This window comes from Haemorhous mexicanus, chromosome 1 (genome assembly GCF_027477595.1).
Source record: "Haemorhous mexicanus isolate bHaeMex1 chromosome 1, bHaeMex1.pri, whole genome shotgun sequence".
NCBI lineage: Eukaryota > Metazoa > Chordata > Aves > Passeriformes > Fringillidae > Haemorhous > Haemorhous mexicanus.
The window spans coordinates 127323140-127350563 of NC_082341.1; the positions used below are offsets into that span (position 1 = coordinate 127323140).

The 27424-nt window shown below is 35.4% G+C and overlaps 1 protein-coding gene across 3 annotated transcripts in view; it reads left to right on the forward strand.

Annotated features, from left to right (window-relative positions):
• Positions 1–26818, forward strand: part of HNF4G (hepatocyte nuclear factor 4 gamma) — a 62441-nt gene extending 35623 nt beyond the window's left edge. For 2 of the 3 annotated variants that reach the window (XM_059862549.1, XM_059862560.1), the window contains exons 2-10: positions 7239–7407; positions 9751–9845; positions 13359–13465; positions 17444–17599; positions 19687–19774; positions 21878–22030; positions 22210–22446; positions 23045–23167; positions 23576–26818. In XM_059862549.1, coding sequence (XP_059718532.1) covers positions 7262–7407; positions 9751–9845; positions 13359–13465; positions 17444–17599; positions 19687–19774; positions 21878–22030; positions 22210–22446; positions 23045–23167; positions 23576–23694 — 1224 coding nt within the window. In that variant the 5' untranslated portion in view covers positions 7239–7261 and the 3' untranslated portion in view covers positions 23695–26818. Of the gene's footprint in view, positions 1–4170; positions 4289–7238; positions 7408–9750; positions 9846–13358; positions 13466–17443; positions 17600–19686; positions 19775–21877; positions 22031–22209; positions 22447–23044; positions 23168–23575 lie in introns of those variants that run through there. The other variant, XM_059862541.1, reaches the window with a different exon arrangement.
• Positions 26819–27424: the final 606 nt, after the last annotated feature.

Consider the following 27424-nt stretch of genomic DNA (forward strand, 5'->3'; position numbering starts at 1 on the left):
TGTAGAGGACTGTAGCCATATTTCCATCACGTTACCTAAGTGTTAAGCAAAAAGACTATTTCTTTTTGAAGAAGCTTGGTAATACACATTTACACTATAATATGCATTTATATTTTATCACTAATTTTTAGATCTAATCCAACTCTAATATTTTTATTTATTTAAAAAATTAAAAGCCAGCAGTCTTTATCAAATAAAGCAATGCCACAGTGTTACAAAGCTTTCCGTGTTGAACATGTCATAATTTTATGTTTTAGAACACAAGCAAACATTTCCCAGTCATTACTCATGAATCATTTATGAAGAACTTGGGGGTGGGTGTCAGCAGAGTTGATGTGATGGTGACTAGCAGTGTTCTCCCTGGCACTGAGGGTGTGTTCCAGGTGAGGGAAGCTCAGTCTGTGCTATTACATGGGTGTGTACCTTTGTAAGGCAAAGATGAGATTGCCCATGGGTGTGCGGAAAATTTCACACTGCTTCCTGGGTAGTAAGTTTCTGGCAAATAAACTCTCTGGCTTGGAGGTCTTTGAGTTTACTGTAGTAAGGAGGCATTCTGGCTCAGCTCACATGGTTTCTTTGGGGTATTTTAGTATGGCCTCCACATATACCCTGTCCTATGTGTGCCAGTCATCAAGAGGCAAACAGATCAAAATGTGTGTTTTGCCAGCATTCTGGATAAATATGACAGATAATTGAAAAAACCAGGATGCCTTCCAAGTATGTCCACCACAACTCACTGTACTTGCAAAGCAGGAAATGGAGTAAAGGTGTGTTGTTATCCAGAATACGTGGGGAAACAAGAAATAAAAAAAACTTAGAATTAACACGTTTTTCTGGCAACCTACATTTCTCACTATGCTGGAAATTTAAAAAGACATACTGCTACTTTTTAAAAGAGAAAATCAAAACTGTTTCAGTGGTGATAGTAGTTTGAGATTTGTTTTTATTTTCAGGAAGACTTTTATGGAAATAACCTTGATTTTATTAGGTTGTGCTGTATTTTATACCACAGTCAGAAAGAATGATTACACTTAATATAGAGAGCTGAACAATTAACAGAGTTAATAGTCTTAAAGATAAGATAGGAATGCTATCTAAATGTGATCCTGAGGTCATAGGATTTAAAGAAAAAAATCAAGAAAATCACATGAACAAAACCATTATTGTGTAGCTTTCTCTCCACAATTACTGCAAAATTTACTTTGAGATGTTATTTCTTACTCAAATTTACAGTATCACTTATCTCAAAGAAGTGCTTAGCAGTTTGACTAATTACACAGTATTAAAACTTTTCCTTACCTTAGGCTGATATTTCTTGGCTGTCAGGAGTTGATGACTTAGACTATTTTATACTACAAGCTGCAGTGTTGTTCAAAATTTGAAAAACAGTGCAGGTGTCCAATATGAAAAGAAATCTGCTGTGAGGGAGTCTGAATACTAGTGAACAGCATAAAGCTTGAACTGACATAAGACCAAAAGCTGTTCATCATTAGCTTCTTTCATCAACTGCTCTAATTCCAAGACTGTATTCTAATCCACCTAAGGCTGAAAGAAAACATATTAATATTTTACCATAGTGATTTAGTGTACATTAATTGTTCATGATGTACTTCATGATGCCAAAAATCCCCCAGAAAGCACATTTTTATGAGTGCAAGATTTGACTGTAAGAAGTTTCCTTAGCAAAACATGAAAAAATAATATAAAGAATGTCTTTCCTATAGCATACATTTTTCCATATTAAAAAATCAATTGAAATGAGTTTTTATATGACAGATGTATGAAGGGTCAATTTATTCCCTCTCTTTAGCAGTCACTAAGGGACCTGTTTTGGCAGCATTGAAGAAGTTCTGCTAATAGCAGAGGGAATAGCAGGATTTGATCATGTCATACATTATATCTTCCATCTTCCATTCATTCCCTTGTTTTAAATTTACTTATATGCCAGAATGTTGTCAGGGCTGGAATTTTGAAATAAAAAATATGCAATGGATGTGTTGGTAAGCATACAATTTTGGTATTTAAAAGCCAGATAATATTTATAGAACATATTATCAAAAAGTGCACACTGAAGAACAATAGATAATTCTAGTTAACATGTAAGCCTTTTTATATTATACTAAGTGGCATATTAAGGCAATGAATTATTTTTTGTGTAACTAGTAATTAGTTTTATAGCAAATACTATATAAATATAACAAATGGATGTAGCAAATACAACAAATTCTGCTACAGAAGAAACTTTCCAAACTGAGCCATCAGGTAATATAAAATTATTCCATCTCATGATGAAATTACAGTGATTTCCTAAACAATATTGCTGTCAACAAATAACTTTTCACCAATCTAAATTTAATATACTTATTTAAGTAAAAGAAAGAAATATTAGCTGTGTTTAAAAACTGTGAAACCTTGTACACTTCCACTACTGTGAAATGACACTTTCTGAGTAATTTTTTCCATGACTGCAGGCAGTAATTATTCTAAAATTTCAGTCATATTCTTAAATATCTTTAAAAATTGCCATATTTTGTATTATTTGTCTTCTGCCATGTATAGGAAGTATCTGTAGTCTCATCTGTAGAGCAGCTGCTCTTTTTCAGAAGTAACTTTTGCAGTTTTTTGATATCTCATTAAATATAACTATGGATGAATGGTTTAGAGGAAAATGAACAGCAGTCGGTTGAAAAGGACAGCCCCTGTGGAGACCCTCCAAAATCTGAGAAGAATTCGTGCAAGCAGTAACACAACTGTAAATACACTTTGGTTTAGGGATAGGTCCGTGAATTATTCAAGAATCTTGTTGTCATAATTATGTTACTGGACTCTGCTGGAGTCAGGAGGAGAACTGGCCTGAGACTGCATCTACATGTCCACAAACATGGACAGGATGATTTGTGACTCTCAGGTAACCTGGGGGACTGGATATTAGAAGGATTAATTTTGAAAGGCTTTTTTGTAGGTCTTTTTGTGTAATTTTTCCTCCTTCATTGGTAGCTTGTCTGTTATAAATAGCTTTTAAAAATATTTATTTAGTTATTTAATCAAGAAGTTAATTTATGCTGCCCTTTTACAGCTACTTTAATTGAGTAGGAACTGCAGACACTTTTCCATTCAAATATGCATTTCAATGTTGTATATACAGTTACTAGCTCTTCTTAATTAGGCGTAAACTGGGTAGCTTTCCTCTATATATAATCTTTATGTAACTATTTTTAGTAGTACAAAGGGTAGTTTTCTGTAAAGAATGTATTAAGAATAATAAAATTTGGGATTCTGCTAGCCAACATTTGAAAGCACCAGATTAGCAAGTGAAATTCTGCTGTTCAGCTACATATTTGGCACAGATTCAAGCAGCTTTACAGGAGGGTTTTTAACTGGGTTGGTACACACCATGTCTACCAGCTGATGAGCTGTGTACCTACCCAGAGAGTCTTCATTACAGAGAAGGTGATTAGTATTTCTTGGCACTTGGAATTGCCATGCAGCCATCACATTTTGTATGAAGAAGGGCTAGAGCAGGAAGCCACTGTCTAAGAGGCTGCAGGGTACAGGGTGCCTGGAGCCATTGCAGCAGCACAGTGCATGATGGAGGGGATTTATGAATGGGCCTTGCTGCAGACTTGTGTGACTTGAAGCCTTGCTTAAGGATGCCTACAGAGCTAAGTCATTGCTGGTGGGAAAGAACATTACCAGCTGTAAAATGGGAGATTTTACAGCTGTCTTTTAAAATATGTAGGTATGTGATTTGGGTATAGTTTGAGATAGTCCATAATCATATCACATTTCCTTATTGTTCTGAAGTGAAAGAACAAAATGGCAAATGAACTTAGTTTCTACATAGAACACATTGACAGCAAAATGTTCAGCAAGGCATGAGAGATGGGAAGCTTCCTGCATGTCCTTGGGTTCATGCAAGAACTGGAACCAGTACAATTCCTGATAAGATTATTTCAAAAAAGCATTCCAAGATTATCAGAAAGGTTGCACTGTATCATAAAAGAAAAAAAAAATACCCAGGTAAAATACAGCATGCAGAAGCAGTTTTCCAGCTCCTCCCATTGCCGCACTCAAGTGACACAGTTATAGTTAACTTTGGATTATCAATCACTGTGAAACAGAATGGGAAGGTTGTACATTTGAACAGCTTTTCCACTGCTTTTGCATTCAATGATGCGGCTCTCGGAACCAATACTGGACATGGAAATGGCAAACTACAGTGAAGTTTTAGATCCAACGTATACAGCACTGGAGTTCGAAACTATGCAGATTCTGTATAATGGCAATGGTGAGTTCTGCCCTTTGAGGAAAATTCAAGCCAGTTAACAGAAAAAGTGAAGTAATGCTATAAGGTGTTAGGTAAATGTTTTATTAATGGAGCATTTGGGGGTTGTTTTCAAACTACAAATCTGCTCTCTTGCACTTCATCGCTGACTCTGAGTTAGTAACATTATAATTCTTTAAGGAAAATAAAAGAGAGGTTATATATAATAAAGTAGCTGTACTGTCACCAGTCAGTTAATCAAAGGGAAAAAATGGTCTATTCAGCAGTTGTTTTATTTACTGTAAGACAAATGAATAACTAGTATTGACAGTTTGGACATGGAAGTATATTTTGTATATAACTTTCAGAAGGAAAGGAAAAAATTATCTAGAGGTTTGTGAAAAAAAATTAGCTACTGTTTCTTGATGCCTAGTTCCTAATTGTTATACTAATATTTTTTTTTATTTAAGTATTAATCTAACCTTCCTAGCTAAGTGTGTATATGCACAAGAGTGATTTAAAAAGAATCACATAGGCTTTCTAGAGAATAATGTTTCGTTGAGAAAAAGTATTTGCATTTGGCTAATGTAGCACTTTAGGCAGATTTTTTTATATGCAGTTTTTGAGAATTTTTCTCAATAAGTTATGCTTGAAATAGAAAGCACACCATTTCATTCTGCCATCTAGTGCTGACAAAAAAAAAAAAAGAATTGCGAATAAAAATATCAAGCAAGTTAAACTACTCAAAAATGGCCTTTCAAATCTTTTAATCACAAAAAATGTTGTTTTTTTGTGTCTTTAAGTATAATTCATAGCTCTATAGTAGTATGTATTTTTAAAAGGCAGAACCTTTTATGCAGTGATTTGCAGGAAAAATATTTAGCATCTGCCATATAGAACCTAATTAACTTTTTATTGTTGGGCATTAAGTTTTATCTGAATTTCTGATGTTAAGTTACAGCAAGTTTAGTAAACAGAAGGTTAGATTTGGTTATCAATTTGGGAAGAAAAACCAGAACTTTATGCGCTAACTGAATTTGTAGTTGTCAACAGTGATTATATAACTTTAAATGATTTCTCTGCTTTTTGTTGTAATATGGGTATTTCATTGGTCATATGTTTTTTGCTGAATAGCACCCTTTTGGATCTGTTAATGTTAAATAAAATGAGAAAGCAGTTTAGGGAGGTTGTGCTTGGTTGCATTATGTGTTGGAGGTAGAGCTGGTTAAAATATCACTGTAAGTGATTAGCTTGATAATTATTAGTTATCAGGTGTAGCCTTTTTATGTTTAGAGTTTGTATTAAGTTTAGCCTAAGTATTTTCTTATAGCATTTATAAAAACATTGTATTGTTATAGTGCTAGTGTGGAACTGAAAGCTGCCCCATATAAACCTTCTCGTGTATCTTTTCTCACTGTTTATATTAATTAGGAATATTTAGAGAAGTTTAACAAGACACATTCAGGCAGATTACACACTTCTGTTGAAATCAAAGAATTTTTCAACATCAGGTCAGTTTTCTAGACATTTTTGGTTCATAATAACAGCAAAGAAAACAAGTATGTCTTTATATATATATATATATATATATATATATATATATATATATATATATATGCCCACAACTTATATTGCTGTGCAATATTTCATCATAATATTTAAATATTGTATTTTCAATTATTCTTGTATACTTGTATATGATGCAAAGCTACAAAACTCCAAAAGAAAGGTCTAATATTTTTCTAAAGCAATTCTGTAACCTAGTTTAAAAGTAGTTTAAAATTTTCCAGTTATGACAGTCCTAATTTTAAACTAAATTATTTAAAGAACTGAATTCTTTCCTCTAAGATTCCTTTTTGTCTAATAATTTTTAATGTAATTACTATCAATTACAGCTCAGTAAAACAAAACAAAACAAAACGGAAAGGTTGCTTCTCTCTGTATCTAAAGAACTTATTTTAAGCTCTGTGGGACACAATGAAAATTTTGTAATGTATTTGTGTTTTACACCTCAGTTGGATCTATACAATATGAGTAATATTATGTATCAATATTACCAGTTCTACTGTTCATCCTGTGTACTGTTCATGAACCCATATACTTGAGTTTAGAATTCATTTTTGCATATCTAATTAATGTGACACTCTTTCCTCTCCTGGTAAAAAACAGCTACAAAACAGCTTAGGATATGTTTTCCTTCCATTTAAACCAGAAGCAAAACAGAAAAAGCTATTTTGCAGTTGTTTCTTTGAACACGTCTGTTAACATTGTGACTCAAAGAATAAATATAGCTGGTTTGATTTCAGGTGAATTTATTCCATTGTGTTTACCATATTCAGTGACTAATTGTTAATCACGTAGCTAATATTCTGTGCAAGGAAAGACTGCACCAGTGCTCCTGTCAAAAATATCTTCAAGGAAATAAGAGACATTTTAACAGTATGTTAATACCCTTAGCATGTATTTTTGTTGTTTTGGTTTTTTTAAATTAAGTTGTACAAAATCCTTCTTTTTTTTGTTTCTTTTTTAAAATGTCATAAATCTTTGTAAGAGAGTTGCCAGCTATTGCCAGTTTGTATGTTGCCAGCTTGTTTGAGAACTGATACATGAGATCTTTACCAATTAAAACTGCTTTGTGCCAAAGTTCCTCTTCATGTTAGTAGAAACATATGTAGGAACATTTGTAATTCTGAATGCAGAGGCACATTTTAATTTTTAGCCCTTCAGCTGAAAAGAGTTTAGAGCACAATTATTTGTTGTTATGAACATCACCAATTCTTTTAACATATCTATTGCTTTGAAAGTGTTCATGTCAGTGAGAACCAGATGTGATCAGATGGGTACTGCTGTATAAATCCTAAGTGGCAATTAAAAGAGAAAAGGCCAGAAAAAGCCTGTATTTAGGTACAACCTGCTCATGGGGTGGTTTTTGGAAGTCTTATCCATAACTATGTATGTTCTTGTCTCTTGTCAGACAGTTCAGGCGAAGCTGTCAACATGAATGCTGCTGACAACGGGGTCAGTAGTCTCTGTGCAATATGTGGAGACCGAGCGACCGGAAAACATTATGGTGCTTCCAGCTGTGATGGATGCAAGGGATTTTTTAGACGTAGCATAAGGAAAAACCACGTCTATTCATGCAGGTATTTCAAAAGTTCATCTAGAGGCACTAAATTAATGAATTTAAGCAAAAATTATATTTATACTTTATCAGAATTTTTTAATTATGTCAGGGGATTTTCAGCTTTCGTTTTCTTAAGGAATGCTACTTGACATTACACATTCCAGAAACTATGTTCCAGGTGCTTGATGATATTCTTGATATCATTACATCACTCAGAAGCTGTTTCACTCTTTTATTTATGATTACAAAAGTCATCTTTCATAAAAAAAAAGAAAAAAGGAAAAATGATAATATTTTCACTTCAATGTGAAAACTATAATGCTTAACTATTTTCTAAAATTCTTTCCTTATGAAGGTAGTTTCTGAAGAGAAAGTCTAAGATTTATGAGTCTTGTTTTAAGGACTGTACAAACACATCTGCACATACTCCCATCTGGTGTGACACACAGGTCTTTTGAACAGCCATTTCCCCCTGTCTATCTGAATGGCAATCTGTTAATTTCCAAATGGTGCCCAAAATATCTTACTGCACCATGTTTGATGAAATCATTTGTGTAGGCTCAGGGCAATAAACTGTACATTTTGAGTCATGAGCAGTATATACAGAAAACTCAATGCTTTTGAACAAATCACTGAAGGGGAATATTGGGTTTTCATGCCAAGATTTTGGTAGCTATGGGGCTAAAAAAGTGGAATCTTGTGAGAAGCTGTCAGAAGCGTCCCCTGTGTCTGGTGAAGCCAATGCCAGCCATCTCCAAGATGACCAAAGTTGAGCCTATCAACAATGGTGGTAGTGCCTCTCGAGATAATGTATTCAAGACGAAAAAATAATTATTGTGCAGAAAAAAACTGTAGCCAGAGAAGAGTAGTGACAACGTGAGAGAGGAGCAGCTCTGCAGACACCAAGGTCAGGGGAGAAAAAGGGACAGGATGTGCTCTAAGTGCAGGAGCAAAGAATCTCCTGGAGCCTATGGTACACACCATGATGAGGCAAGTGTCCTTGTGAAACCCATGGAAATCCACAGGGGAGCAGATAATCACCTGCAGCCCATGGAGGACCCTCTGCTGGAGAAGGTGAATGCCTGAAAGAAGGATGTGACCTCATGAGAAGACTCTGCAGCAGCAGGCTCCTGGCCAGACCTGTGGCCCTGTGGAAGGAGGACCCCACAATGGAGAATGTTTTCTGGCAGGACTGTTGACCCTGCAGGGGACCCACTGCTGGAGCAGCCCAGTCTTAAAGGACTGCACACCGTGGAAAGCACCCATACTGGAGCTGTTCATGAAGAAATAAGCCCATGGGAAGGACTAACATTGGAGAAGTTTGTGGAGAACTGTCTCTGTTGGGAGGGACCTGACAATGGAGCAAGTGAAGATTGAGAGGAGTCCTCCCTTGAGTAGGAAGCAGCAGCAGAGACAACATGTGGTGAACTGACTAGCCCCCAATCTCTGTCCCCCTGTGCTATTGCATGGGGTGATGATAAAACTATTATAAGAATGGCTTGTTGCTGGAAATGTTCTTTCCTACACTCTTATTTGGTTGCGTAATATTTTTAAAAGGAAGCCTCTCCCTTATAGACATTATACACTGATATAACACAGACATACCCCTAAAGTGGCGTGTGAAGAGCTGACATAAGTGATTTCAGGACGAGGTCTGCTTTTGCAGAGTCTTTATCTAACAAACACATGCAAAGAAAAAAAGGCAGAAGTAGACAGAGAGAGGGGCAAATGGCTCATTTGCATTCCCTGAGGCACACCTGTAGATGTGCATAGTAGCCTGGGTAAGCTGCCTTGCAGTTTCAGGCTCCATCTATTTCCTCAAGTCTTTATTTCATTGTGTTGGTTCCTCTCATTTCCTGTTTAGGTTGCCATCTGTAGTGATAAAACATGCAGCTTGTTCATTGTTATCTCCCAGAAGGAATAAACAATGCCAAACAAGGGTAATGGTTTTGCAGCTAAGGGGCTCCTCCATGCCAGCAGCATTTGGCTTGCTTTGATTGTCCTTTCCTTTTTCTATTTGCAGCTTTTCTTCATTTTTTTTCTTCCACTTCCATTTAATGCAGCCAATTACTGACATACCTCACAAATCAATTGAGGTAAAAATGATGTACATACAAAATTTTCCACACTTGCCTATTCCAATGCATACATGTGTTTATACACACACATGTATTCCTGGAAAATTAGCAGGTATGAAACACCTCTCAAAACTGATTAATAAAGAATAATCAATACAACTGAAGAAGAGAGTCTGTGGTTATAGACATTATTCTGACAGGACAGATTAGTTGGTTTTCTTCTTTGTAATCAGGGTGCTACTTTATTAATGCTTTATACATTTACCTTTTCTTGTCTCCAATAGATTCAACCGACAATGTATTGTTGACAAGGACAAAAGGAATCAATGCAGATATTGTCGTTTAAAAAAGTGTTTTCGAGCAGGAATGAAAAAGGAAGGTAATGGTGTCATTTAATATTTGATATACAAAAAGTCCAAATTAGCTTTAAAATATAATAAAAATTCTAAAAAACTCCAGCAGAATAACCAATGGAAAGTCTGCTACAATACCTTCATAATGGGAAAGTGCTTTTATATTGAGGTGAAACGTATGTCTTCTAACTTTCAAGTAGGTAAGCTGTTCTAGCACTTGGAACATTAACAAGTCCATGGATTTAAAGTGAATTTGCAAGTGTTTAATTCATTAATTCTGGCACCAAAATTCATTGATTTCCACATATTAAGCCATATGCTGTAATATTTCAAACCATGAGATTTTACTTAAAATGTTTATCGAAACTGAGTAAAAAAAAATCTGGCTTTTTTTTCCCCTGCCCTAAGTAATGACAGGGCAAATTTACTGGTTCTTCCCTTAAATTTAAACGTATGAAACATTTAAGCCAGACAAAGGACTGTGAAGTTGAATGAAAAAGTAGTGAGAAGAGTAGTGGTAGCTGTCAGTGGAGTGTCCACATTAATTAATAAAAAATATAATTTACCTAGGACATAATATAGGAAAATTGTTACTTAGCATCTCACTGACAGATATGAGAAGCATGTGTCACAGTGATTCTTCAGTCAAAGTCAAAGGACCAGATCATCACAGGAGCAGAGCAACAGGGAAAGAAGAGCAGTGCAAATATTAGAGAGTTTTTTGGTTTTGGTTTTTTTTTTTGTGTTTTTTGTGGGTGTTTTTTTTTTTTTTTTGGGGGCTGTTGTTTCAAAGACAATAATGATGTAGAGGCAAAAGATGTCAAAAGTGGTTTGTCACAAACTTTGCTACCTTTTTTGCTTGGAGCATGCTGTACCTGCTTGCAGGCCAGCCTGAAAGGTGAATGCTTAGTTCTCTTGTAATGTAGCTGTCATTTTTTTTGTCTGTACAAAGGAAGGTTTTTTCTTTATGCTCTTAAGTATCTCTTCTGTACCAACACTTTGCTAGTGATCAAGTCATTGGTATGAGATAAAATGGATTTTTCTTCTTGAAGCTGTATGGGGATATTCTAAACAGCGTTACACAAGGTATGAAATAGGTTTGCCTACTAATGTGGATCTCCTTTAAGACACTTTGGCATTTTGGAATTTAAGCCATAAAGTCAGTAACATATTGTATATATGTTATGAATCTGATGTGAAGAAAGGGACAGATCTGTGAATATGCAGCAGCCCTAGAAGTTTGGCAAATAGCACAACTTTACAGACTTTCGAAACCTGGAATAAAAGAATAGTTTATCTCAGAAGGGACATCTAGAGTTCATCTAGTTCAGCTCCCACTTAAACCAAGGCTGACATCTAGGTTCAGTCAGGTTGCTTGGGGCCCTGTCCAGACAGATTTACGCAGTCTGTGAGAGGGGAGTTTAAACAACCTCTCGCTCTACAAGCTCTTCCAGTACTTGACCACCCTCATTGGGAAAGGGTTTTTTTCCTTATTACTAGTTAGAATATCTCTTACTGCAGTTAGGGTAGTGTCCATTGGGTCTTGTATTTTCATTATGCATCTGAGAAGATTCTGGCTCCATTTTCTGTATGCTACAGAAATGAAGACCCTCACATCCATGTTGCTCCTCTTTCTTCCACATAAGCAATGATGCCTGTCACTACTTCACCTTGTGCGTCTTGTGGATTACATCTCCATAGCCCTCTGCTGGACACTATCTAGTTTTCCAGCATCTTTCATGTGCTGGGGAGCCCAAAACAGAGAAATGCTTATTGCCCTCAAGATGCTAATGCAGTCTAGTGCATGGCACAGAATTTTTAACCCACTTAACGCTCCTCTGCCCTACTCTCATCACACTGTGTCTAAGACTTTCAACATTGCTTTTGTTTGTTATAATCTCTCTAGATGATCAGGACACATCTCATAGTCTAAGGAAGTAGAGCATAGAGTCTATGATAGTTTCTCATGTTTTTAGCAAATCTCTTTCTTTTCATCAGGACAAAGATAAGAGAGGCTTCAGTTATTAAAAGCTTTACAAGTCCTCTTTGAGCAAATGAACCACCCCTCTTATGGAGTCTCTATTTAAGGCAATTTTTAGCCTGAATTGGCAATAAAGCATTAGCCACATAGTCTAGTTTGATAATCCAAAATTATTAGTATGTAGAAGAAAATTAAAGCATCCACCTATGGTGGTGATAAGCTCCATCACCATCATAGGTGGTGTATTGTCAGAATACCTTAGTATTTTTGCAAAATTTATCAATGCTGAATTTGTTTTAATTGCCTATGCTTGTTTCAGCATTGGATCTTTGTTTCAGAATTCTTTTACAAAAGGTTGTATTTTCTCTTTCCTGTGTACAACATACTGCGTGTTTGTCACCACACAAGATTTCTTCCTGTGACCTTAATAAAAGGCCCATCAGTGAGTGCACAAACTGCAAAAAAGTTAGTGCACCTCTGGAATAAACTGTGTGCATTGTTCAGATAAATCCTACTCAGTGCACAGAGGTTTTATTCTAATTAAAACCTCTTGTACTACTCCTTAATTCTGTAAAGCAGATTGTTTCCCACAATATAGCAAATGTATCATTGGGAATAAAGCTCCTGCTCTTAAAAGACAATGAAGTTCCTCATGCAATAGGAAGATTTCCATTGGCACCATTTTTTTTCCCCTTTATCATTTTCCTTGGCCTAATCTTGAACATGATTTAGGTTTTAAAAGGATCTGACTGTTTGTTTTTATTTTTTTTTCTTCTTCCTTTAGTTTAAAAGCATACTTTCTTGCTTCATAAACCTTACATGGGCTGATTACAGATTCCCTACCCAAAGCTTTTTCAAATGCCTGTTTTTGGACTCCATGAGACAAAACTTACTGAATTTACTGTCCTAAAGCTTTTTTGGTGTGCTGGTTTTTGGGTTGTTTTTTTTTTTTTTCCCTGTAAATTCGTTAATATTCCATAAACTGGCTAGGAATTTAATGTCACTGAGGAGGAACATGAGATTTTAGTTTCAAAATTATCTTAAGTTTCAAAATTATCTTAGTGGATTAAATTCATGATTCACTCCTATTTCGTTGTTTCCTACAGCAGAGCATGAGTAGGGCTTTCATACTTCCTCTGAGAGATATTTTTTCAGTGGTGATGCTGTATCACTTGACCTGTTTGGCAGTCTGGAAATGTCCATTTCTGCTGTTTTCATAAAGACTGACTTATTAAATTGGTTGAAATTGAGACCTTGTGTTCAAGTTCAAAGGAAGAAAGAGGTTTGACTGTAGTTAAGCTAGTGACAGAAGTGCAGATGATTCATTGCCTATCTGCAATTAGTTATACATGCTTTTTACAGGCAAGTAGTGTTCCAATAGAGACTGCAAACATATATTGTCATCCTTGCTCATCACTCAGACTAAATGCAGATCATCTTCTTTGAATGTCATACCTTTCAGTTCTTAGAGTTATCTTCTGGAATCTAGTAAAGTTCTGAAATTATTCTTTGTGTCAGTGTTTACAAGTCAATAAATGAGATGATTATTCTTTTCCAGCTGTACAAAATGAACGGGACAGGATAAGTACAAGAAGAAACACTTTTGATGGCTGCAACAGTCCCTCTATTAGCACACTGTCACAAGCCGAGACACTCTCCCGCCAGGTACTGAGATCTATCACAAAATTCTTTAGTGATGTTAAGACCACTTTTACTAAAATTAAATACTTCTCAATTTCTTACTGAATCAAAAATAATTATTGAGATTACTTTTTTCCTACTTCCAAAATGCACACAGCTTCCTCTTCTCAATAGAAGAAGTGGTAATAGAATACATTCTTGAAGCATAGTCAATAAAAAAATTCTACTTTGTCCAGAACAATATGTCTTAGGCACCTTTCTTAATAAAGGTTTATGGTTCTTACTGCTTTTAAATCAGTTGCTGTCTTAGGCAGCTGGTGGCATCTATCTATCCTTGAAGCGGGCTTTCCCATGAAACATAGGGAAAAATTTGTCCAAAGTCATTACATTCAAAGGGGTGTGGACACTCATTTCCTTACATTCTTTTGAAAATCCCATTTTTAATATCCTTAGACATTATAGGTAAGGCAAACAGAAGTGTTCCAACTGCAGAGTCTATTCACATCTTGCTTTTAAATTTTCTTTGTCTCATCTGAACTTCATTTTCTCTTTTTCTTTTTTTTTTCCTATTGAATCAATTGCCGAATGGAACAGTCTCCAGTCCTTTTCTGCACCTCAGATAAATCATGGTCATTGATTCTGCATTCTTGCACCTCTTACTAACTTGCTTAGAATTTAACTGCCACCTTTATGATTTCATGCTGACTGATTTATTCATCCCCAAATGTTTTGTAATCTCATCCTTTATAAGCATCTCTCTTAGGCTGGAACTGCCTGTAGAGAATTGATGCAGGAATTACTGGGTTATAGTCTTTGGCACATATTGCATGTCCAGGCAGACTAGATGAACATAATGTACCTTTCTACCTTTCCTACCTATACAGTATGAAAAATATATCTATATTTATCTCCTTCGTAATTTTTGAACTTGCTTATTGTGCTTTTTTTATAATACTCCTTAATCATTTCCAACTGGTATTTGCAATTCAGGAATAAGAACTGTCTTGAACAGAATCACATCCTCAGCTGTTTATAGCACAAAGTTCTTTTCAAACAGTAGGTTCTTGGCCTAAAACATCTCCTTATGTATACACAAATTTATTGTACATACTATTTGTTGTGTTTTAGTAGAACAGAATTTCTTCTACTATGTCAAGCATATATGAAGATACAATCTTGGCCTCAAAGTCCAAGAGATTTCATTAGCACGATGGAAAAGCAAAGAAGTCCTAAAAGTACTTCTTTTTCCCTCAATTGAATAGGTCTTTAAAATGAGTTCAGTCCTGAGAAGAGGCTTAGAGAAGGTGGTAGTGTCCCAAATGATTATCCAAGTACTTCAGCTGTGAAATGAGGAAGAGGGTGGCATTCATCTCTTTTGAAATGTTCATATTAAATAAGGAAAAGTAGATATTTTCATCCCTTTTGAAGTGTTCATAATAAATAGGAAAAATTAGCAATTTTGTTCCTTAATATCCCTTACAGTGGGGAATTGTCTAAGTACAATTTTTCTCATATACACCTGGGAGAGCCTTCCAGGCTTATGTAAATATAAAAAGGACATGCTGGACTCTCAAATGAGTAAGGGCATCTGTCCCTGAAGGTTTTCAGGGATACAGTGTTATATTTTCATGTTCATAAACTCATTAATGGGTACAAGTTACACTGGGAAAGATTTCACTTCAATATAAGAAAGAAATTTTTTACAGTGAGAACAAGCAATTACTGGAGCAACCTTTCCAGGGATGTGGTGGAGTCCTTACCACTGAAGATTTTCAAGATGCAATTGGACAATGTGTTAGATAATCTCTAGAATTCCTTTCCCATAAAAGGTTGGATTAGATGATCTTTCAAGATCCCTCCTAACCTGTGCTAATCTATGATTCTATCAAGTCAGTGAGTCCTGTGTTGTACCCCATAAATGAAAGGCAGGTTAAAGCAACAGAGAAATAGAAATTGAAAAGTTCATAGCTTCATATCCTTGTCAAGATGTACAATCCTAGGTGTTCATAATGAGCTCCATGGGAGTCATCCCGCAAACCCCCAGCAGAATTTCACCAGGTAATTTCAGCTTGGAGACTGTAGTTTGTAATGTAAGATGTAAATCATAAAAATGCACAGCTTCAATTAAATATATTAAGGGAAGGACAATGTTTTAACTTCATGATTCAGTATGTCTAACACTTAAACAATCTACCTCTTTGCCTTCCTGTATTATCTTCTAGTTGCTGCATGGTTAGTTTCATTTTCAGGTAGATCAGAGTGTGACCAACTATAAGAAATCTCTTCTTTGTACCTTTGAATCATGATCAAGACCCCTTTTACTCTTCTGGAAAAAAATGAAATGAACTGAACTTCTTTACTGTCTTTCTGTACTGAAGGTTTTCTAGACTGAATCGCTCTGGTAGCTCTCACCTGAATGAATATCAGTATTTTCAACCTCCTTTTTGTAGAGGAGATGCCAGAAATAGATTCATGATTATAACATTGATTTCACACATTCTCTGTCTACAAAGAGGCAATACCTCTAACCTTTTTCCTACATGATAGCCTTTGAATTATGTGTCTGAGGAATTTTTCACCTGCCTAGCTGCTGTATTTCCCTGAGAGCTAATGTTCAGCTGGTTAACTGACATAAATATCTAAGCTGTTTTCACTGTTTTACACTACTGAATTATGTAGGAAGCAAGAGCTTTAGTTCAGAAGTACAACTCCTTTTGACTACCCAAGGATAAGGGATTTCACTACAGATCCCACTGTGGGGTTTAACAGGGGTATATGAATGAAGGGAACTGGTAGGAGACAAACTAAATACTTTCCACCATCCTGAAAAGTGTAGGAACATGGCAGTGGAAGACCAAACAATTAATTTCTTTTCCTGAGGAAGATAATAATTCTATATAATTTCCTGACTACCCTTTTGGTAATAAAACATAAAGGGAAAGTTAGTTTATAGGCCTTGTACAATGATCTTTTTCTTTTCCTTTTTTTCTTTTCCTTTTTTTCTTTTCCTTTTTTTCTTTTCTTCTTTTTCTTTTTCTTTTTCTTTTTCTTTTTCTTTTTCTTTTTCTTTTTCTTTTTCTTTTTCTTTTTCTTTTTCTTTTTCTTTTTCTTTTTCTTTTTCACTACTTCTTTTTTTTTTCTATTCTTCTTCTCTCTTTTTTTTTTTTTTTCCCTTTCCTGCTTCCATTTTATTTTTGGTTCAGTAGTATGATAGCAACTATAAACTGGTATTACCTTCTCAGGTTTGCCTTTATCTTAAGCTGGCTTTCCTGCCTGGCTCAAGAGAAAGCCTGGTTTTGCTCCTTTCCTTGAAAAGTCATAAAGAATTTCAGGAATTGTCTCAGTAGAAGTGCTCCAGCTTTAGGCCCAGAAAGAAATTGCTCTCTTGCCATTTCACAGAACACTGTTCCCTGCAGGTGGTCTAATGCAGACTCATAACCTTTACAGTTCCTCTGAAACATCTCAGACCTCTGCCTAGACCACTACTTCATCATTACAAACCATTCTCCTCCAGGCACTGAAATCCCCCTGTTTTACCTTTTAAAGTTAATGATACCTGTCTTTACACTAGAAGAATGTGCTATCCTTTTATCATTCTCTTTGTCTTATTATATCTGTCCCTTAATATTACTACATGCCACTCTGAGCTCTTCTTTTTTTTCTGAAATGAAGTAAATGTCAGCCATTTTAAAGAAAAAAAAACCCAAAACACCTCACTTCTCCAAATGAAAAGAACTCTAGTATTTTTTAAAATAGTGTTTTGGAATGAGAAGATATTGCATCACGATATGATTAGTTTAAGTTTTAGCACATTGCAATGCAAACTGGTAATAATAAGAAAAATTTATAATTTATATGCAGGGTAATGGTCCATTGGGTCAAGGAATTTCTCAAGAGTATCTGTGATTACTGCTGTGATTTTTTCTTAAATATGCTATTAACCAGTAAAAATAAAATCACATGAAGTTTAACATAATTCATTTTTTCTCTCCTTATGGCCAGATCTCAATTTCCAGTCCTGGTGCTAGCACTGATATAAATGTTAAGAAAATTGCTGGTGTTAGTGATGTCTGTGAATCTATGAAGCAACAGCTTTTGGTCCTGGTGGAATGGGCTAAATATATTCCGGGCTTCTGTGAACTACCCCTCGATGACCAGGTATAAGAGGAGATCAAAGAGAAAACTCTAATTACTGCTCTGTTATTCCTGTGATATTTAAATTTCAGGATGAAGCACTCATTCCTTTTTGTCTGAACAGGTAGAACTGAACACTAGACCTACCCTCTTAATTTATTTTATTTAAGTTGTGAAGTAACACCACAACAACAGAAAAGACGTGAACAAAAAGAAGCAGCCAGCCCGCATGGCTTTAAGTGTTTTGTTCCATCTGTAGTGTTTTGTAAGCAGAACTTTTTCTGACCTTAAAAAGTATTCCATTCATGTTCACCTTTCATTGTAATATGGTATAAGACAGCATGTTATTTAATTTGAAGCAAGACTTCTCTACTTGCAAAAACCAAAAGTGGTTAGAATCTCAAACAAATTCCAAACATACTGATATCAATCCATAGCAAATAATCTTTCATACCATACAATGTACTAACATTATATTGTATATAAAAAATGTAAGGAAAAAAAGCACCAAATCTTGAAAATTCATAGGCGTTTTTATGACAGAGGTCTGATCTAACATCACGTCTGTAATATATTTTAATATATGACTGGCTTTCAGAGTAGGTTGTGCTGGCAAATCCAAAACCAGAATCTCCGTATTGTAGGGATCAGTTCTCTGACAAGCAGCCTCAGAAGGAGGTTAATTCATTGCTTGGGATCTCTTGATTCCACACCAAAATCTGATTCATCTAGAAAATAAATCTGGGAACTGGAATTGTATAAATCCTTCTTTTTGCTTCTTCAGTCTCTTGGTTTTTTAACAAAATCCTGCAAGTGTTAGGTCATCCTTGGTTTGAACTGAGTCATTCTGCTTTATATCATTCCTCAGGAATATAGGTATGTTTCAGGCCACAGGAAACTCCCCAAAAAATAAGTAAAATGATGTCTTTGCAGACCCACAGAGCCCATATGTTCCCAAGCTCAACATACTCAAATAAGTTTAAACTGTTCATGTGAAAAAGAATTTCAAATGTCATTACTACACAAGGGCAACAAAAGCAAGCAAAAAAAATATTGCTGCTTTTATAGTTAAGATAGCATGGAGAAAAAGAGGAGGTATCAAATATCCTTAAAATTTTCTTATCTGCATTTGAAAAAATAAAATATCTGCTTAGAATGATAGGCTGAAAACCCCTGCTGAGCTTGAAGAGGACTTTTTGGGAAATACTCTGAAACCTGAAGTACCTTAGAAAAGTAGGGACAAAGATGTTGAGAGATAAAACAAATGCCACTTTTTCATTTGTGATAGCCAGTTTCTAAGGGGTTTCATTCAGTTATGAAATAAGCCATCTTGTTTTGAAAAAATTATTCCTTTTCTGGGAGTCAGCCTGATTTACAAACCACAGAGGAGACCAAATCAGCTAAGGTAACTCTACTGAGAACCTGAAGTCTTAACAGAAAAGTATTACCAGGTGCTGTGTACCTTTATATCTTTCCTAAAATGACTAACTTGGATTAGAATTACTTGTCAGGAGATGAGTTCTTTGAGGAAATAAAGGCCATTGCTGAAATTTCAAGCAGACATTAAAACTAGAGGAAAGTAAATAGGTGACTAAGAGTAAACTAATAAACACAAGTTCCTTCCTAGTACAAATTGGGATTCCTCTTTGTGGACAATAGTGGCTCTGTTAGCATATCTGGCTTTGTTGGGAAAAAGCTCTTTTAAGTGACACAAATTTTTGGTTCAAGAGAATAATGAAACACTGATTGAACCATATTTACTCTGACAGTTCATTACAGCCCACTGGAGTCTTTAGTGTCAAGTTAAAATTCCAGAGAAAACTTTGTCAAGGGGATACAGACTAGGAAATAAATGTAGGTAATATATTTATTAAGAAATATTTTGCAAATCCTGATAGTTTAAATCTAGACAGAATGCTAGATATGACAGAGAATGACAGTTTAATTAGAAAGGGCTGTTTTGATGGTGTTCAGATTTTTACAATCACTTTACATTTTACATTGGAATCTTAGCAGTCTTCAACATGTACCTTGCAAACAGGTGTGCTCTTTTGCTCTTATTGAAACTTACTGCTTTATCATCTAATGAGTCTGCTGGTTTTTTCCATGAGGTTGCCCTGCTAAGAGCACATGCTGGGGAGCACCTGTTGCTTGGAGCAGCAAAACGGTCTATGGCATATAAGGACATTTTACTTTTAGGTAAATATTGGTTTTGTTTTACTTACTGATGATGATGTTATAGTACATTAGCAACGATGTAGTCACTTAAGTGGGACAACTGTTCTGGCACAATCAAAGCAATGCATTCTGTAAGTGCTAAATAGCTATTAATGACATAATGTCACGTGCCTGTTCTAGCAAAAGCAGGTGGATGGTTTCATGTGATACAGGTAAAGGTCTATTGGATAGCAGAAACTACAATTTAAGGGAGTTTCTGGCAATTGCCTCCTTTAATTATTAGCCTTTCTGCACCTTTTTCCATTAAAAAACTTTAACAAAATAATAATACCAAAAAACAATGTAAAAGCCCCTTTGCTTAGGAAAGGAGTGTCCAGCCTGTTGCAAATGTACTACTTTAAGTCTTCATGAAAACCATTTATCTGGAGCTTTCTCAGGACTCCTTCAGACTCAAAGACGACTCTACTGGCTAAAATATTAGATATCATGTTACCTGTAACTCACTTTCCCAAGACGCCTCTCACTTCTTCCTCAATAGTCCCCATATGGCCGCCACATAGACATCATTCCTGCTGTCCCTGCCACGTGGCAGATGAGTGTACCCACGGCACAGTGCCGAGGCACACCTGCAGGAGCATATTCTTGGTCAGCTGAGATGGCTCCTATACAGGGTTATATTAAGAGAACATGGCTTTCAGGGAAGAGGATGTTGTCACTGATGGAAGCATGTCTTGTAGTTCATGCAATGGAGAGGCCTAGTTGCAAGATAAGATGTGTGCCTCTGTGGAGAGTGATGTGATGAGGCATTTGTTAGCCTTGTTTGACACAGCGCTCTGCCACTCTGAAGTGTACTCTGCCGAAAAGGGTCTCATTAGACATGGTCAGCACTGGGGCTGTTTCCTGAGACAGGCTGTTAGCTGTCTTGGACAGTATTTTTGATGTGAGGCAGGGCTATAAGGAATACAGACTCAGACTTATCTCTTTACTGGTGGTGTGGTACAAGGACATTTTCTACTACTTGTTCTCCTTCCTCCTTGGGCCTGCCTTTTCATTGCTCTAAATTAGCTTGAATTTATTTTTACTCTTTTTGTTTTTTGTTTTTTTTTTTTTTTTTTTGCTCATTTACTATTTTAAAAGGACAAGGGCTTGGTCTGAAGGTATTTCTCTCACCAGCAGTCCTTTCAAGATTACAACTGTACTAATGGCTTTCTTAAGGTAGTTTTCCCCCTAGATACAGTTTCACTAACGAAATTAATAGAAACTAAGAAAAATAAATTTGCCATTTTATTTCAGTTAGTAATAAGGTAAAAAGGAAAACAATGATAAAATAATAGTAAGAAAATCATATATCATGAGCATCAGCAGATACACCAAAAGAAGAAACAATTTGAGGCTTCAAGGCTTATTTTTAAGTACCCTTGGAGGCAGGTATCTGTTTTATGAGTCATTTTGACATGGATCTCTTGTGATATATTGTCAGTTTTTCTTTCAAAAACTGCATGGTGGCTTCTGAAAGCTCCACGATATTCCTAGTGTGCTCCAGAAGGTGAATTAGGATGTGATAGTGGAGACCTCCAAAATGGATATTTTTTAAAAAACCGAAAACCCAAAAAACTCTAGGTAAAATTATTTCTTAACTGAAAATTTTACAATGCTACTAAATTTTATTAGGAACAACAGAAACATCCATTAGAAAAAGAAACATTTCCAGTGTCTCCTCTTTTCTGTTGTCAAATCCTTGTCATTCAGCTTGGGGTATATTATTTTAGTCAGGGAAGAAAACATTTTGAGATCAATACATTAGTATATTTATCTGTTATTTAAACATAAAGGTCTGCTTGCTTCATACTTGTAAATTCAAATACCAACCTTGGTCCTGTGGACTAATCAGTAACTACATGTTGGTGTACTTATATGTACAGATTATTTACTGGGTGACAGCTATAATTTGCACATATACTCTGTTTGCAAAGAAAAGTTGTGTGTGATGCAAGGGAGAGTTATTACTTAAAAAAATTAACTTGATCAAGCAATATGAAATGTACTTTTGAAAATTGGCTTCATCTAGTATGTTACATCAAAATGTTTCTATTAATTCTTATGTTGATATTCTTTCTCTCTAAGGCAACAATTACATAATTCATCGCAACAGCACTGAAATGGAGATCTGCCGAGTGGCAAATCGGATTCTGGATGAATTAGTTCGTCCCTTCCAGGAAATTCAAATTGATGACAATGAATATGCTTGCTTGAAAGCAATTGTGTTTTTTGATCCAGGTATTCTTACAAAAATATCTCTCAATTGTTTTACCTGTGATTGTATTGAAAGTAATTTTTGTTAATGTAGCATCTGTTTGTGTTATCTAGCTGAATGAAAAAGAATAAAATTAAAAAGAGTAAGATGCTCCTCCCAAATCGTAATATGCCTTGACTTAAAGTTTTTGTCATTTTTAAAGATGCAAAAGGCTTGAGTAATCCTTTGAAGATTAAGAATATGCGATTCCAAGTCCAAATCAGTTTAGAGGATTATATTAATGACCGTCAGTACGACTCCAGAGGAAGATTTGGGGAACTTCTTCTTCTACTGCCTACACTCCAAAGCATCACTTGGCAAATGATTGAGCAGATACAACTGGTTAAATTATTTGGAATTGTTAAAATTGACAGTTTGCTTCAGGAAATGTTACTGGGAGGTAAGCTATCAATTTGTTAGATTTACCATCTTGTATTATGTTGAATTTATATTTAACATAATATAAATTATCTTTATATAATTTATATAAAATTATTGTTATTATTATTATTATTATTATTATTAGTAGTAGTAGTAGTAGTAGTAGTAGTAGTATATTTGATTGAGGATGTTGAGCTGTTGAGGGAATCCTGATCTAAGCTACCACTCTGACTCACTGGCTGAGCTTTGTGTTGTGTAATTGTTAGCTAAAGCCTTCTTGTCTTGGCAGTTCATCTTGTTATCTTAGTCCTACAACGACAGATTTTGCTATGTACTTCTCAGTAACTACTGGGCTGTCCTACAATTCCCTAGGCAGATGAAAGAATCCTTAGAAATATTTCATGAAACACACTGTTATTGCAGTCAAAACAGTGAAAATAAACACAGTGCTTAATATGCTTGAAGTCTGCTTAAATTGTTTAAATGAATACCCAGAGGCAATTATTCAAATTGCCAATCAAAATATTTACTCTGTGGAAATGTAATTACTCAAGTATAAGTCACTGGCAGCAACATGCTCATTTGCATTGATATATCTGCTCATGTTATTTTTGCAGGTACTTCTAATGATGCCAGTCATCTGCATCATCCAATGCATCCTCACTTAGCCCAAGATCCATTAACTGGCCAAACTGTCCTCATAAGTTCAATGTCTGCTCCTGTACATACAGAACAGATACGTAAGTAATTGCAAGTTAGCCTTCTGTCATAACACTTCACTGTTTCATTTTAAAATATTAATTAGCATGGTGGCCTGCCAGTGTTCATAGAACTATTTCATCATCATTCTTAAATTAAAATAATTGTGCATTAAAAATGCATGTATATAAATTATGTTAAGTAATAGACTTTGACCTGAATTTAATTTAATTTTAAAAATTCAGCTCCATTCTGATATATCATTGTTTTTACATGCACAATCTTTAATAAACTAAAAATTCTGATCATTAAAATATCCTGTTTCCCTAGCATGTTAAGTCGCTCTCTTTCCCAAGCATGCAACAGGACTCCCTTTCAGTGCAGTAGTATATATATGTAGAGTAGACCAGGCTAATAAAATATATAATTATTTCGGTGGTTTTTTTCAGCAACTCCAGAAACTCCATTACCTTCCCCTCCACAAGGCTCTGGGCAAGAATACAAAATGTCTGCAAATCAAGCTTCAGTCATTGCACAGCAATCTATTTTGAAACAAAAACCATTGTGATAATATTTTTATCTGTCTTATCCTTCCTTCCTTCCCTTCCTTCTCTTCCTTTTCATGCACTAGATAGATTGGTAGAATACTTGCACATTTAAAATCTCAGGTTGATAAAGGAAATTATTTCCTCAGCAGCCACTACTAAGTGGATGTTCCTTAAAACACCTCATGATTTGGAAAGTAATGCTCTTCTGACTACTGCATACAACTGTAACTGTGGGCACTGCAGTCTGACAAATATGTATAGAAGTAGATATTATTTTTAGATCTTATAACTGCACAGATACGTGTTTTTATTTCCTTAGTTGTTGTCGTAATATTATTGTTTTAAGTGTGTATATAATTTTTCATTGTAATGGAACTGCCTAGTGCTTGTTTAGCTGTGAATTGTAGATATGAAAAAGTGGGTTATTCAGGCAAAAGCCAAGATTCCACTAATAGTAGAACATTAGGCTACCAAAAAAGCATATGAATGGAAAAAAAAAAGGAAAACATACTAAATGGACAGAAGACCGCAACTATTTTAAAAAATCCTGATTTTAAAGGACCATCTCTTTTAAGTAAAATTTCAACAAAAGGATTGGATCCTCCCTGCTTAGCAGTTTGTAGAAGCAGAAGGCCTGCCTGGGTGAATATGCTTGAGGACTTCTTAAAATCTATATATAGAACATATATAGATATTATGTCTATAAATAGTCAATTGGCCAGATCTGAAGCATTTATATTGATAAATACTTAGATCAAGGACTGGTAGGCTTTTTGATCTGGACTAACTAGTATGTTCCCAAAAAATGTATGAGCTCACTTTGGGAATTAGGCCAGTCTAGGGACACTTTTCACTTTCAGGTACTTTGGACACAGCCCTTCTCTTTTAGGGTGCAGAGAGTATCATAGAACCCCAGAATAAACTGAGTTGGAAAGTACCCACAAAGATCATTGAGTCCAACCCCTGGCCTTGCCCAGCACCATCCCCAAGAGTCACATCATGTCCTGAAATGGTTGTCCAAATGCTTCTTGAATTCAATCAGGCTTTTTTGCGACCACTTTCCTGGAGACCCTGTTCCAGTGCCCAACTGCCCTCTGGGTGAAGAACCTTTTCCTAATATCCAGTCTAAACCTCCTGACACAACTTCAGGCCATTCTCTTGGGTCCTGTGCCTGGTCACTACAGAGAGAGATCAGTACCTGCTTCTCCTCTTGCCCTCACAAGGAAGTTGTAGACTGCAATGAGGTCTAACTAGGACCGTGTCAGGGCAAGAGGATACTTTGCAATGTTTGGTTTACTAGTTTAAGAGTAGCCATTGTGTTTATTTGTCTAACTGGGTGTAAATGCATGTTTCAGCAATCACTAAAATTCACCTACTGAAAAGTTGTAATTAATGTAGTAGCTCTGTGTTTGGAGAGTTATGACTTAACTAATTGCAGTGGCAGATATGCCTGAGTTCAGCTCCAGGTGTTTCTGGTTTGAGCCATGGTATTTCAAGCCAGAAGACAGCCAGAAGACAGCACACTCTCTCAATTCACGTACTCATCCTCTCAATGTCTAAGTTTTCAAAAGCGTGGGATGACTTGCTTTACTGTGATGAGCCCCTTTCTCCACCTCTTCCTCCCCTTCCAGTCTGGGCATCCAACCTTTAATAGGCTTTGTGTCTGAAGTCCATAACAACCCATCTGGATTTGGACCCTCTGTGAATTTGCACAAAGTGGACCTTGTGACACATGCTCACTTGGGGCATTTATACTACTCAGCTACAATTTGTGAAAGTAATCTTTTATGATATATGAAGTGATGTGTTGTTCATACAATACTAACATCATAAGAAAATCACCACTTCACATATTTTATTTATTCTAGACAGCAATGATTTAGTACTTTAAAGCAGACTTTATACCAGAAGATATGTATGAGAGAAACAGACAAAAAAAAGAGATAATAATATATTGCAGTTTGCTAAACTATTGCAAAGAGAAAACATTGTGGGGTCAGAAATTCTTCAAAGGGAGATGTTGATCACCCTGAGACAGACATCTTCATTAATCACAGCAACCAGAGATGGTGCAGTTGCACCCTTGGCTTGTAAAAGTTGCTCAAACAATCAAAAATGATTCTTCAAACGCATTTTTGTAGGCTGGAAATGCAACACAGTAAATGCTGAGCTGACCTGAACATTCAAAAGGTTTTAATGAGAATGCACCTACCACCAGGTAGACAGTGTGCTTCTTTGTTATTTTTAAGTAGTTGCTTTTCTAAAGTCTGTATACATTAGCTATTAATGTTTGACTTTTGCTTTTTAGATCCTTTTCCTTTTTGCTGTTTACTGTTTGTTTTTTATTAATGCATTGCTCTTTTTACAAGTTCCTTTTAATACGAGTTTTTATGACAGAATAAGGTACTGAAGTTTTGCCATTAACTTTAAGGGTATCCAGACTCTGCTTTTTTTACAAGTTGGCCACCAATGCTTTACAGTGATACACAAAGGTAAAACAAGTGTGAGAGATACTGAGCAGCCCAAAAGTTTACTGATTTGGCTCACTTTTGTATACTTGTCAGAGAAAGAGTGTTGGACTCTAGTTGGATCTGCATGACTTAACTGGGTCAGATAAATGAATTCAGCTACATACACATGGCAGTATTGGTCTGACTAAAAGCATATAATTGGAAGTAAAGATCAGTCCCCAAGCTGGCCACCCTTGCCTTATATAAGAAATGTGCGTAATAGCTTACTTTATTTTTCACAGTGAACTTTAGATATCAAGTGTACAATAAAATGTTGTCACACACGGCCAAAATGTACTGGAGGAAAAATATGCTTGAGTATTTTATCTGACAAGAAGCTGTTGTCTATTTTGTATGATATATTACATTTTTGAATAAGAACACCACTGTAATTTATTGGGAAAAGCTGATTTATTTTATAAATGTAACATTATTTTTGTAAACTTAATTATGAAAAATCAGAAATGATTAGTGCTGTTAAATATTAAATTATAATGAGATGTAACTTTATATGTTTGAACTCTGATACTAAGTTTTTGTATTGAGCATTTGGAATTGAAATGGTTGCTGGAAATATTTCAAATGGACTGTTTTTCATCAAAGCTCAATAAAGAAATATGAATGATCCAAATGACACATTTGCCTTTTCATTGTTTTTTTTTTTTTATTTTTAACCATTTACATAAAAAATGAGAATGGTTTATATTCTTTACACAATGAATAAGTATATAACTAACATGCTTTCATCTCTACAGTGTTCACAGCATCACAGGATGGCTGAGGTTGGAAGGGACCTCTAGAGGTCATCTAATCCAACCCCCTTTGCTCAAGCAGGATATTGAAATCATATGAAAGAATCTGATGGCAACATTTTAGTTGATTCTGCTGCAACATGGCAAAGTATTACATAGCTATGGTCTTCAATTTTTACTTCTGACTCAGAACAGAACTGAAGCACATGCTTCATTCCATCTGTGTTTAAAATTAACCATATGTTCAAGAGTTTGTTTTTTTCTGGACAAGGAAAATTTAAGAAATCACTGTCTTTGCTCCAGCACACTGTTATTTAGAAAAATTTAGGTGCAACTTGATAAAGATATTGTAAACTTTAGAAAGATTCTTTAGAATATATTTTTTTAGATAACCAGTATCTCCTCTGCCTTGGAAATTATGTCTAATTGAGTGTCTCTTTACTAGATTTTGAATAGAAATGGGATTAGGTTGTTATTCAGTTAGTTAG